General features: G+C 48.9%; 2 protein-coding genes across 3 annotated transcripts in view; one reads left to right on the top strand and one right to left on the bottom strand.

The window, feature by feature from the left end:
• Positions 1-4814, top strand: part of znf827 (zinc finger protein 827) — a 73197-nt gene extending 68383 nt beyond the window's left edge. Inside the window, exons 14-15 of one of the 2 annotated variants that reach the window (XM_076033042.1) lie at positions 3203-3253; positions 3731-3869. In XM_076033042.1, the coding sequence (XP_075889157.1) occupies positions 3203-3251 (49 nt within the window). In that variant the 3' untranslated portion in view covers positions 3252-3253; positions 3731-3869. Of the gene's footprint in view, positions 1-3202; positions 3254-3730 lie in introns of both variants that reach the window. The other variant, XM_076033051.1, reaches the window with a different exon arrangement.
• The window catches only part of LOC142892901 (nephronectin), a 342593-nt gene that overhangs the window by 266114 nt on the left and 62368 nt on the right, over positions 1-14111 (bottom strand). The gene's annotated exons all lie outside the window — the stretch shown is intronic.

Below are 14111 nucleotides of genomic sequence, written 5' to 3'. Positions count from 1 at the left end.
GCCCAAACCCTAATCGGACACGATCGGCGACTGGCGCCATGTTTGAAGACGGTGCCAGCCGCGTGTCTTTAATCCGTTAACCTCCATTTAAAGTTCATTATCCGCAGCCAGCAAATTAAAAGGACGCAAGCTGCAGTTTTGCTCGACAGCCCCTCTTGGCAAGTGCAACTTATTAGACTGTGGTCTGCGGGTCTGCAGCGGCAGCGGCGGAACAGACGGGGGAGAGAGGGGGAAGAGGGGCTTCGCCTCGGGGTCTGTTTTTCCGCTGCCCACGGCTCGCAGCCATGCCAGAGAAGAATATCTGGCTTGGCCGGCGTTTCAGACAGCGGCTTTTTCCCCAGGTGGAAAAATCACTCGGAGCCTCTGCTGCCTTCCAAGAAAAGCAAGACTGCTGTATTAAATACTCCACAACATGTAGGATTCACGGATTTATTTATTTTTTCCTCTTGATGGTCCAGTGTGTACAGTTCTCTAGTGGCACTAAAAGATATGAAAAACACGTTGTTCTTAATCCGTCACTTTTTGTCAATGTGATTGAATTGTTAAAATTGAAAGGTGACGTGTGCATGATCCCACACGCAGCCGTAACACTTTTCAGAACGATTCCCTTCCATATTACTATATTGACTTAGTTATAGGAGTTTTTTTTAAAACGTAAATAACTACAATTTGTGCCATTCAAAAAAAAAAAAGGGGGGGGTTCAGTTGACAATTTCTTAAGATGGTGTCAATAAAACATTTTAAGATTTAAAACCAAATACTGAGCAAAACTAGAAGGTGATGCTTTTGCTCGAGTCTTAGCGTCAACTTTTAACCTTGCAAACAAACTTTTGCTGCCTTTCTAAACGGCCCAACGTGAACTCACCTCGTCAGCACCTTTATACATCCAAAGTTGATTTCCTGATCCACCTCCACTGATTTAGTCACCTGTGGGAACAAAATAGCACGCAAATTAGTTTTTAGGATAAACTTAGTAAATGCATCACCTGCTGTGGGAAATGAACACATTGAAAATTAGCTGTGTGTACCTGTGCTGCTCAGGACAATTGACGGGTAAGAGAGAGAGAGAGAGAGAGAAGCAGCGGCTCACTTGGATGTTTAGCGTTTCTCCACTTTTTAATAAGAGCCGCTCATATCGAGGGAAAGTACTCAAAGCTTATTATCATCGGCTGCATGCATTTTTATTGGATCCGAGATGAAGATTGTTCTATCTTACAGCCCTTTATAGATAATAGCTTTTGAATTTTCCTAAGGGGTAAATAAAGTTTTATCACAATCTTTAATATCGCTCCATAATTTATTCATCCATTAGACTTTTGTATCTTTTACTTGTGTGCGGTGCAGTTGAGTGTTATGAGTCAGAACAGAGAATGTGCCGCAGTGAAGGCGCGACAGAAATTTCACCCCTTTTCTGTTCCGTCCGGCGGAGGTTCTGGTGACGCTGGCAGAACCGCGTAACCATTCAGGAGTTTCACAGACTCCAGTGCTGTGCGCTTAGCATCCAGCGTCCACGCAGTGGAAATGGATGAAATTCCAATTTTGGGTTAAGCAGTAGATAGACGTAAGATGCCTATTTATTTTTACAATCCTAGGGGAAAAAAAACAGACTGGCACACCCCCAGAATGCTAACAGTCGGAGCACAACCCAGTTGAATTGGACTCAGATGTTTCCAGATGTGTTTATCCGACATTCACGCAGACTGAACTCGCTGCATGAAGCTGAAACCCACAACCTCAAGATTAACGTCCCAAACACATAAGAGCACATGTGGCACACTGCACACTCCACTTCGAGCGCTGACGTCACATGACTCCACCTCATCTCCACCCACCGCCACCGCCACCCGTCCCAGAGCGCCACCGGTGCCTTTCATTGTACTGTGACATGTTCACGTCTCCTTGCAGGCCCGTCAGGTTGTAACACGCGGCTCATCTTTCCATCACCACACTCACCAGCCAGCGTTTGAATATTTTGTGCCAAATCATGTCAGCGCTGTTCTCCCACAAACTTTGAGCGATTGCACGGCGGCGGGGGGGGGATATGCAGATTCTTATCTCGTAAACACCATTTGGTCTTTCAGTCGTTCTCATGACTCCCAGGTTTTGTTTTGTTTTTTTGTGCATGTGCAGAGCCATTTATTATCATTATGGTTATCGCCTCATCCCCTCATAAACGAAGCAATGTGTCCCACGTCTTCCTTTTTTTTGTGTTTCAATATATCTGTGCAGCCGTCAGTGGAGTTAGGATTCTCCTCCACGGCCAAACATCTGCGAGCGTTTCCACTACATCACAAATAAAGCAGGACGCTGCCAACACGCTTGGGTTTTTAGAGCGATTGTGAGGCCGGGGGTAGTGGGTGGGTGGGTGGGTGGGCTGGGGTGGTGGGGGGGGACACCCAAGAAGAAGCCCCCCCCGGAGCGTCAGTCACATCCCCACATTGCGCCTTCGGTCACAATGGCGGTGAGGCGTCGTCGGCCGCCTAGCCGGAACTCCTGCGCGGGAGCTTTCATCCCAGCGCGAGATCTTTCCCCTGCGTCTCCGCAGCCACATTCAGCTCTCCTTTTCCATCTTGCCCCTTTTTTAAAGGACCAAGTCGGGATATCTCCTCCAAGGAAAGAGGTTGAGGGAGATCAGAAAGCAAGAAGTGAGGTTTGAGCTGAACGGAAAACCAGCCTGGGCCCCGAGTTCTCTCATGCGCTGTTTATATCTGCACATGTGGGACGGATTTACAGCTCCGCGAGGTTTACACAGCGTTCAAATTTAAGTAAACCAAATTTTAGTATTTATACCCCCCACCCCCTCACCCCTCACCCCCCACCAACAAAAAAAAAAAAAAAAAATCAAAACAGGCAGGAATCCACCCAGCGCGTTCCGAATGAGTTAATATTCTGGAAGGGCACAAGTTTTCAATAAGCTCCCAATGTCGACATTCTCAAAACCCCTCCGCTCCCCTCAAGGTCCACATAAAGATTTGTTTGTAGACCGCCGCGTGTGTGTGTGTGTGTGTGTGTGTGTGTGTGTGTGTGTGTGTGTGTGTGTGTGTGTGTGTGTGTGTGTGTGTGTGTGTGTGTGTGTGTGTGTGTGTGTGTAGCGCCGCGCTGAAACAATGTGAAGTGTTTATAGAAGTGTAGGACTGTGCAGGGAGGGGGGGGGGTGGCTTGACCATTTGGAGGATTTTTCTGAGGTGATTCTGTTCTGCAGGGTTTGTGAAGCGCTTTGGGGCCCAGAGCAGATGAAAGGTGCTATTTAAATGTAAGTGCCACTCCATTCCTTCATCTCCCTTCATGTCCTCCTGCTCCTTTTTCTCTCCAGTCTGTCGCCCCGCCCCCCCTGCATCCCCTCCACCTCCCCCACTTCCTCCTAACACACTGACACACACACACACACACACACACACACATACACGTATTACGTAGGCCCAGACACCATTTAAAGCGCCACACATAACCAACACAGACTCTAAGACAAGTCACACACTTTTTCTTTTTCTCGTTCTTTTTTTTTCTTGTCCTTTTCCCGTCCTTTTCCTCCTTCTCATCACTTCTGTTGTCGGTAGAAAAAATGAAATAATATTTCAAATAAAATAAATTCACGTGATTTTGTGTGTGTGTGTGTGTGTGTGTGTCTGGCTGGTCCATTTCCGCCCCTTTTTAACCGTCTCTTTCCTTTTTTCCTGCCCCTCTCCACCCCCCACCCCCACCCCCCACCTCCACTCCCTCCCCCCACCAGGTGCCCTCTCTGCGCCTACTCCACCAGCCGCCCGGCGGCCATGGCGTGCCACGCCAGGACGCACCAGCGCGCGACGGAGCACCGCTGCCGCATCTGCCGGGCGCTGTGGGCCGACCGCGCCTCGCTGGAGGCGCACGCCCGCGGCCACCGCCTGGGCAACCACTACCGGTGCGAGCGCTGCGGCTACCTGTCCAAGACGGCCAACAAGCTCATCGAGCACGCGCGCGTGCACACGGGCGAGCGGCCCTTCCGCTGCGACCGCTGCGCCTACAGCTGCAAGCGCAAGGACAACCTCAACCTGCACAAGAGGCTGAAGCACGGCGCCGGCGACGCCCCCAACCACCACCACCTCCGCCTCCGCCAGCAGCAACCTGTCACCACCGCCACTACGCACCTGAAGCACCAGGGGGCAGCGGCGGGAGAGGGCGAGGTGATGGAGGGAGGGGGAGAAGAGGAGGAGGAGGAGGAGCTGCGGGGGAACAGCCTGCATGAAGGAGGAGAATCAGGTGGAGCAGGTGGAGGAGGAAGTGGGCGGAGCCTCGCCGGCAGCCCCCTCCCGCCCCTGACAGCGTCGCGGGCGCTCCAGTCGGTCGCCCTGTCGCTCACCCTGGGGGGGGCGCACCCCACGACCAGGAGCGGTGGCGGCGGCCCCTCCCTCTTCCCCCCCGCCTCCTCCTACTGCTCCTCCTTCTCCAGGATCTACGAGGAGCAGGAGGAGCAGGAGGAGGAGCCGCCGGCCCACCTGATCCCCCTCACCGCCCTGTTCACCCACCGCCGCCTCACATTCCACTCGCACGCCCGCTCCAGATGGCGGCCCCTCCCCCTCCCCCTTCTCGCCACCTCCTCCTCCCCCTTCCGACCCCTCCCCTCCGCCTCCTCCTCCTCCTCCTCCCGCCAGCCGACCGCGCCTGCTTCCCGCAAACACTCCTTCCTGGCCTACCTGGGACTGATGGAACAGGCCGAGACCTTTTGACCTTTTGACCTCAGCCATCGCCGCCGCCGCTCTCGACCCACCTCCACCCCCACCGCCTCACCCACTCCTCGGACAGCAGCATCGACACCCCCCCCCCCAGCCGCTGTGCTGGGAGCTGCTCCTCTCTCCCTCTCTCTCTCTCTCTCTCTCTCTCTCCCCCCCCCCCCTCCCCCTTGTTCCAATCAGACCAGCAGGATGAGCTGGACCAGACACAAACAATATCACAGAAAAGGAGAAAAAAAAACATTTATAAGAGAAAAAAAGAGGCTGTACATGCTCAAAAATTGCATTTATATCAAGAAGCTGCTTTTCCTATCAGTTCTATCGATTGAATTATTACTACTTCAGCTGCCGCTCTCTATGACCCTGTTTCCGTTTTTAAGCGTCAGGACGACCCGGAACCAGGGGCTTCACGCGATGCGAGGAGAGAACTCGAACGCCTCTCTCTGTTTTATAGCCGTTTTTTCTTCTTTTCTTTTCTTTTTTTTCCCATTTCAGTTGTGTGACGCGATTGAAAAAAAAGAAGAAAAGAAACAACGTCGACGAAAAAGGATGAAACAAAACTTGCAAGCGCTACATTTTAGTGCATTTTTGTCTATTATGCATCGAGATAAGCATGCCTGTTCCTGTGTTTCAACTAGCTTTGACGTCATCGGGGAGCTCGATTGGAAGGAGACCTCCTGCAGTGTGAACGGTGCCACGTGGACAGAACCCATGCAACGGGAACGCTTTCCATTCAAGGAAAAACAAACAAACAAACAAACAGAAAAGAACCACAAAGGCACGTTTCCAAAGCAACGCCTCAAACCACGCACTTACTTATTTATCAGTCTTGTATATAGTTTTTGTAGCCCCGCCCCTCCGACCCACCCCCGACAACCTCGGCCCTCCCATCTTTTTCACTCTTGTTGATTTTTTTTTTTTTTTTTTTGTATAATGGTGAAACCATATTATGCATAGCTGCTGCCTGATGCCGTCTCCGTCTCAGAACGAACGAGGAGCGAAGACCTCCTGAACTTAAAGGGCCCAGTGTGTGAGCTCAAGTAGCATCTAGTGATGAGAAAGCGTATTGCAAACAAATTAGCGGCCCCTCAATGTTTCACACGCGGCATTTCACCCAACTCTCAGTCAGATTGGTCGGCTGAGCGACGAGGCCGCCTCAACGTTCACCTCCGTTTTCTAACACCTCACATCTTTCTCTTACCTGCCGCGATGTCAGAGTACAATCATGAAAACCAGTCGTGGCTGGAACTCATTTCTGGGCCGCTGTATATATGTGGTGGCAACAGCACGGCTGCCTCTCCACTCGCTCTTCATGTAAATATTAATACTTATAAGTAGCAAAAATGAAAACCTGACACTTATTTATTTCTGGTGGCTTTAACTTGCTGAAAACGTACACATGTATGGCCCGCTGTGTTTCCTTTAAAGAGGCAGTTCATCATTTTGGCCTATGGCCATCATCCCTGAGGAGGTGCGGTGCCTTTAATTATCAGTGGCTGCTCACATCTTTGCTCCTCTACAGATTTAAATATCATCCAATGCACAAACCAACAACTCCAAACTTCTCTCGCGGGCAAGTTGAGACCTGCACATTCATCACACTATGAAATAATAATGTATCATTTGGAGACACAGATGTTTTTAAGGCAGATCTTAATTCCATACATACCTGCTGAGTGCTGCAGAATGATGTTTAGTGAAGACAATACCGACGTCTGATCAGGGCGGATTTTGTGGTAAACGGTGATGATTTATTTCTAACCAAGAAAGACCCGCAACCTTATTTATTTGAGCCAAAAACGGGTAAATACCTGAGGTGGCACTGTGTCACTCCACCCAGTGGTTTACTCTAGAAAGTAGTTTCCGCTATTTACTTCATGTGAAGTATTGTTGCATAATTATGCATGATTATTTCATAGCGTGGTGATTGTGCAGGTCTCAACTCGTCCACAAGGGTGTTGTTGGAGTTGTTGGATTGTGTATTTGATGAGTTCCGAGGGAGGTGGACCTCCACCACCTCCACTGTTCACCTCCTCCTTATTGGCCGAGCACCTCTCGTTCTCAAACAACAGGCACTGATAATTCAGTTGAGTGTGCAGTAGCTCCTCGTGTGACCATGTAGGGATTTGCCAACATGTTGAACCGTCACTTTAAAAGCCTTTCCCAGAATATACGCTGAGGGTATTGTAAATAAGAGTAAGTCTGAGCTATGAGAAGGCGACGGTGTGCCCACACTGCCCGGGTTTCATTTCAAAATACAGCAAATGTAAAAAAAAAAAAAAAAAAATCCAGTCAACAAATTTTTGCACTGAAAGGCAGCAGAGTGCCGGGACGGAAGCCGAGAGAGAGCGCTCGTGCTTTCTGAGACCGGGTGGGCATCAGCGCAGCTCGCCATGCGGAGCGATGTGTGACGCACCTGTACCTAGAAGAGATATATGAGATAAAGCGTTTCGTGGAGGTGACCGGGAGCCGGTCACCGCAGGCCGATTCAATGGTGCTTTTTGGAGCTTTTTGTAATTTTTTGTGTACAAGGAGAAAAAAAAAAAAACGGAAAAAGAAAAAAAAAATTGTTCCAAAATGACTTGAATGAATGTATTTTTTTTGTTGATGTAGATGAAAACGAAGCGATACAGTTGTGGGGGGAGGGGCGGGGGGCGTCTTCTGTGCTGGAAAAAAGACAGGGGGGGGGAGGGGAGTTTAGCGTGACTGGTGGCCTTCTGTGTGTCTTTTTCTTCTGTTGGCTTGTCTTTTTTTGTGTCTCTTCTTATGTTTGTTTGTTTTTTTACGTTTTTTTTACTGAGCCTTTTACATCATAACGAAACATTTTCTACTACTAACACTCGTAGAGATACCCATCGTAAGGGGGCAAGAGAAAAAAGAAAAAAGAGAAGTTCCCACAGGTGCAATGATGAAGCGAAGCCATTGGCTGGTGCAGCAGCAGACGTGGTTACTGCTTCCTGTCCCATCTTCATCCTCCTCCTCCTCCTCCAGCTTCTTGAGTTTTAATTGCACTTAATGTCGTTACACTTCAAGCCAAAAGCACTTAAAAAACTTTGATTTTCCCTCCTTTTTTTTTTTTACGAAGTGCAAACGCAGATCCCGGACCGACCGTCACCCCTTAGTTTTCACACCTAGATGCATCCGGCCGTGCGCAAAAAATAAATTCATTTAAAAAAAAAGAGGGGGGGGGGGGGGGGGGGTCGGCCTCTGTGAAATCGGAGAAAGTGAATGAATATAAATTGCGTGAATTAGATAGAAGTGAAGCTCTCTGGGAACCAAAGGTCCCAGGCTAAATTCTAACCAGCCAATTTTGCACAGTGCTGCACTTTTTCTTTCCATTCAGAGAATATGTATTTATCGGTTTAAAGAGAAAAAAAAAGAAGAAAAGAAAAATGCTCAACATACGGCAAGCGTTTTTGTTTTGATGAAAGAATAAACAAGCTTTACCCGTTTAGTGATTTAGCGCACTTGTGTTTGTAAGTGGTCTTCAAGCCAAAATCCCTTCATTTTTAAAGGGATTCTTTTTTTTATTTTGTTATCATTGTCATTGTTGGTTTTTATTATTTTCCATGATGTTTCCTTTTGTTTATTTCTACTCATGCATTTTCTAAATCATTGTCGTTGCGCCTTCTTAATGAGGAAAAACACTTTTCTACTTTGTGCTCGATCAGGCAGAGAACATGAAGGTCAAGACCAAAATGTGGCCTGCGGCCAGACGTGATGTTAGGATTGAATCCGTCACGTCGCGCCGCTCCGGAGCCACGCCTCCACTCGTCCCTCCCACCTCCCCCTCCACCACCTCATCCACCAGCACCACACCCGCCACCTACACTTCCTCCTCTGCCACCTCCACTACCTCATCCACCACCCCCACTAACAGCTCCTCCACATCCACCTTCACCTCCTCCACTCATCCTTTCCTCCACCACCACCACCACCACGCAGCTTGTTTGTTTATTTCTTTCCTGTCGGTGTCCGACACGTTGCCGTCTGGAGTGAACGGAGGAGACCTCCCAACACACACACACACACACACACAGGCACGCACGCTGTAATATCTCTGTTATCTTTTATACTCTAGTGCCACTTGGTGGAAGGAAACCACCTGAGACCTCTGAGAATGAGTCAAACTAATTGTCAGGGTCCAGCAGGAGGGGAAAAAAAACTAAAGAGATAAAAAAAAAAAAGAAAAAGTGTCCACTCTTGACACCCTTTTGAAAACGTCTGCCTTTTTATTACAGCATAATCATGAATGGCTGCACTTCCTCCTGCCCCCCCCGCCCCCCTCGTCTGAGTGTACTATTTAATAAGGCGACAGGGCTCTACTTTTTTGGAAATCCAGTGTTCTTAAGCTCGTATTATTATTTCCTTGTCTTGTTATTTCTTTTTTTTTTTTTGTCCCCAGCTGTAAGCAGCACAGTGACCTTTCTTTAAAGCTCGACTACCTTCTCTGCACTTCAGAGTCTGCACGACGTTTCCCTCCCTCCATCCCCCTCTCCCTCCGCCCCTCCCTCCCTTCCCTCCTCCTTTTAGCACTTAATGCCGTTTCAAACTAACTCCCTCCGGTTCGGCGTCGCAGCGCCGCCTACTGTCTACAATCAGTTTAGCTTTACGTTGGGCTGCGGTTTTTATCATTAGCAAAAGGCTCAGCGTTCTCCTCTGGCACTCGGTAAAGATTGGTATGTGCTGTACAAAGCTTTTTTTTTATTACTGCATTGTTAAAGGCTGTACAGGGTTGTGACGATAACTGGTAAATAGATCATTTGTACTTTTTTTTTGTTTTGTTTTTATTTTTTTTGTATTGGGTTTTTCTTTTGTTTTGGCATTATTTTATGTTCAACTTGCCAGATCTAAATGTAACAGGATTTGAAAGTAAAGCTTACATCAGATATTACTGCGGTGGTCTCCTCTGGTTTCTTCCTTCGCTATCAAGTGACGAGTCGTCCTCCCGGTTATCTCCTCGGTAAAAGCTGAATTGATCTGATCTGATTTATGCACACTGAAGCAGTTATATTACTCATTTAATGTGTTTAACATGACATGGCTTACAGAAAAAATCTAACTGTACTGTAGTAAAGCAGGCAGACTATAGTGCAGGTATTTTGGGAGTGTAATGGCGAGACAAGAGGATGATTGGAATTAAAGGCCCCATGTCAAGCCCATGACTGGACTCCAGTGGAACAGCCACATAGCACAAGAATTATCCAAATCAAATCAATACATTTCCATCTATCTAGCCCCCTGTTTGCATTCTCCTGCTAAAGCAATCTTTTCTTCTTTTTTTAGCATCTTGGTCCTTGCCTTCCACTTGCTTGGGAGTGGACTAAACAAGGTATCCAGAGACATTTGTGACATCACAAATGCACCTAAACTGAAATATTGTGGAAAATATAGCCAGTTAATTCTGGTTAATGCCTGTCAAAAGATCTTTTGTAAAACACTCAATATACTAGGTGAATAGCTGCGAGTTGTTGCACTGACCAAACCTTAAAAAGAACAAAAACAAATCCATCTTAAAATTCAATCAGGATCAATTAGGGAAATATTAAGTACATAAACAGGACAGAATTTGTTTTGATACTCTTAACCTTTGAGTTCAAAATCATTTTAATTGACCTGTAAAAGCATCCTCCTCCCTGTTATTGTTTAATTTTATTATTCATTTCATTCATGCAGAACAGGAAGTAGAGAATCAGGACCTGCAGTGGAGAAACGCACGTCTGGCCACTGAACAAACTGGGAGATGGGACCTTCTGGAGGATCAGCGGTGGCGCTCGCACAGCCTGTGCAGCGGACCGTCCCCGTCACAATAATAATAATAAGGGATGGACTCCGTCTCGCTGCTGTTTTTATGGGGCCGATGGGAGGTCTCCACCCGCCCCCCTACCCCCCCGCTCCCTCTCCTCGCCGTAATGAAAGTTACGGCACGTTCCCGGCCAGCCAAAGGTTGGCCCTGCCTAATGAAAACAGATGAAGCAGAGATAAAGTGTTTGCCGACATTAAGGGACTCATTTATCACCGTTAGGCCCCCCGAGCTATGGAACACCTTGGTGCGGAGCTCTCCTCCTCTAGCGGGGCCCGGCCTCGTGGCGGCCCCTCCGTCCCTCTGCTCTGTCCATCCCTCCATCCATCCCCCCCGTCTGCACTCCTGCACCAATATCACTGTTTACATCTGCGTCTGCATTTGCATAAGATAAAATCACTTTTTGTTATAAAGGGATTTTTTTTTTTTTGGCAATCTGCAGGATTTGGTCGTCCTCGCGGGGCCTTGTGTGTGTGTGTGTGTGTGTGTGTGTGTGTGTGTCCCGGAGCCTGGTTTCCTCTCTCTATTCCGTCGAAGGGGGGCCCGTGTTCTCATCTCGCCGCTCATCTCGGCCGTATAATGATGAATCTTTTTCGGCTCTGTGTTTAAAGCTGCTTAATTAAGTTCAAAGCGGCGCCCTGGGGGGGGGGGGGGGGGGTGTTGGTGGGTTGCCGCATCTGACCTCCCCACAGAGTGGAAGTGTTGATTAGGAAGTGCAGAGACACACGGGCACTGCACTGCAGGGGAAGGCTACTGATTGATTGAAGGGGGGGGAGGAAAAAAAATAGCCCGAGTGGCTTTCGGCGATTGGGAAATCTGGCCGGATGACTACAACTCCCATGATCCCACCCTTACCGACATGACACGACGCGGCGCTCCGGCACCCGGCTGTGTGCAGAGCGTCGACCCCTCCAACCGGACGGCTGGCCGGAGCTGTCGGCCGACGTGTTGGCTTGTTTTCCGTTTTGTTTGAAGGTCCAGGCTGATCGGCTTTATTGCAGCTGCGGTGGGCGGGGGCCGGGGGTGTTAGTGCAAAGCTTTGTGAGCAGGGTAGGGTAGCCCCCCCCCCTCCCCCTCCGACCCTACAGCTCTCCCTCCCCTTCTTGTTTGCCAAAAAGTGTAATCCCACTGTGACCTGCCGTGACCCCGCCCTGAGAGCAAAGCTGCTTAGACACAAGTGCGTGTCTGCCGGAGCTCCCAGCTGCCCACATGGCCTCCGTCCTCCTCTTCCTCTTCCTCTTCCTCTCCGCTGGCCCCTCCTTACTGGCTGTTCACCGCCTCCGCCCTCACGTTCCCCTCCTCCCCCCAAACTTCACTCAACATCTCCGCCCTCACCCTCCACCGAGGTTTACGTGAAGGAGACCAGCCCCACCTCTCCTCTCCCTTGTTTTCCTTCTCGCTCCTCCGACAGAGAAAATAAACACCCCCCCGCCCCCTGTAGACGACCCTGAGCGGGGGCCGGAGCGGGACCACCGGCGCCCCCAGGTGGGTCTATCAGCAGGCTGGTGGTAGCAGGACTGTAGTTGTTTCAGTGTTTTCATTTGACTTGTTCTCTTGGTGAGGTGGCACCATTCTTAAAAACAAGGAGCCTCCATTCAGGATCCAGGATTCTCAAAGTGTTAGGAAGCCTTTTCTTCCTTTAGCAAAGATATCTTATTCATCAATCTTGCCAACCCCCAGCAGAAAGTGCCGTTTAGCCACTCTGGTGATGCATTGAGATCCAAAAACCAATCAGCTTTCCTTGGATTGTGACAAAACAAGGACCGTCTGCAAGACGGAGAAGAAAACTGGAAGTTTTAGTTCATGCTGGAGAATCACATGGACGCTTACCAAAAACAGATGGCAACTCTTCGCATTGAAAGAGGAACAAAGAAGTGCACAGAGAGCTGTTTCACTTTAACTTGTTCCACTTTTTTTTACCCCCTAATTTCATTGACGAGAGCTTCATAAATCGTCAAAATAAAGCAGATTTCAGCCAAGCGCCAGTCACATTCTAATGTCACAACCCACCAACGGTCGGCCTCAAGCCACAGCCACCTGGCTAAAGCGGTGGAACTAAATTTGATTGGTCCGTTTGAATGTTAAGACAGACGGTTCAGCCAATCCCCTTTCAAGCTTGACCTTCTGTTTTTAAGCAATGTCCCTGGCTACCTTTGCCAGATGGAATCATAAAATCAATACAGATTTAGGAAACGTTCAAACTTTATTGCCAAGAGAACACTTGGCAGTGTGAAATGCTTGATGCATGATAATAAAAACATAAACATCTGGAGACATAAACACATGTTTATTTGCTACTTAATAATCTGAAGGAACACTGCACTGTCACTGCTGCTAATGTGTGCAGATCAAAGCCAGTCGGGGAGTCTGGAGACGGCGCCGCTCACTCAGCGCCGCAGTGGACACGCATGGCAGGGCGCATATTTACATGGCGGGCAGCCTGCGGGCACGGCACCACAGCCAGCCCAGGCCCCCCCTGCTGCGCCCCCTTCCCCGTTCTCTGGGGTGAGACGTCACCCCGCGGGGGTTCAGCGGCAGTCTGATCCAGGATGCACCGCAGGGGGTGTTCTCTTCTGTGGAAGCGGGGAGGGGGGACGGTACCCACAAGTCCGGCATATCCAGGCACAGGGCGGCCTGAACCAGCGGGGACACTCAGGGTTGGCCAATCAGAACACCCTGCTGGGTACCGCCACAACTATAAGCCAGTCCGGCTGGATGACAAATACTTTATGCAGGAGGGGGTGGGCTGGTGGGCGTGTGGCTCCTTCAGCGAGAGCATGTCTTTGACACTGTTGTTTTGTTACTCCAAAACAAAAATAACACAAAGGTTACCCGTGGTTCTGTTACAGCCTCGAACAGTAAAGGTGTCTCTCACAGCTTTTAAGGGTCACCGCAACTCAAAAATGACGCAGAGCGACACTTTCACGCTTCATTGAAATTTCAAAACATTAAAGCATTTTTATGTTTTTAATCACCAAAATAAGTTTTATGATGACAGGTCTAAGTCTAAATCTAGCAGTCACATACTGTACAAGTCAGTTTTTCCATAGAGGGCAACACGAGAGCCAAAGCGTCAGATTAATGTGCTCACACAATGCAGCCGAATCGTCGAGCCATGACACGATCACTCACACTGATGTGTCGGTTGTGACTGAGTCTGGTTAAAGTTAAATTTCCACTGGAGGATGTGAAATTTGACCCATCCAAACCTAACCCAAGCTTAAACCCAGCTCCAAGCCTAAGGGCCAATTCCAATTCCTCACTTAACTCCTCAATCTCAACCCTCGCCCTTAACCCTCAATCTTTGGCCCTCAATCTTGGCCCTCAAAAATAACTGTAAGGGTATCTTGTGACTTATAAATTTGACACCCCTTAAGTGCAGTTACGTCTTCAGACTGTGGGGGGCGGCCTTACGCCAAAGCTACGTCCAGTCAGTCAAGAAGACGACGACGATGACGACGACGACGAAGAAGAAGGAGAAAAAGAAGAAGACGACGAAAAAGGAAGAAGTCCTCCGTCGCGACACAACGATGTACACAAGTAACGTGTCTTTATTAACTAAGAAAATTCTTCCATTTGTAGCTCGCTTTTTCATCACGATC

This window comes from Nelusetta ayraudi, unplaced genomic scaffold, assembly GCF_046127955.1.
Source record: "Nelusetta ayraudi isolate G7.1 ecotype Tasmania unplaced genomic scaffold, CSIRO-AGI_Nayr_v1 ptg000004l, whole genome shotgun sequence".
Taxonomy (NCBI): Eukaryota; Metazoa; Chordata; class Actinopteri; order Tetraodontiformes; family Monacanthidae; genus Nelusetta; species Nelusetta ayraudi.
This window is presented reverse-complemented; position numbering and strand designations above follow the sequence as displayed.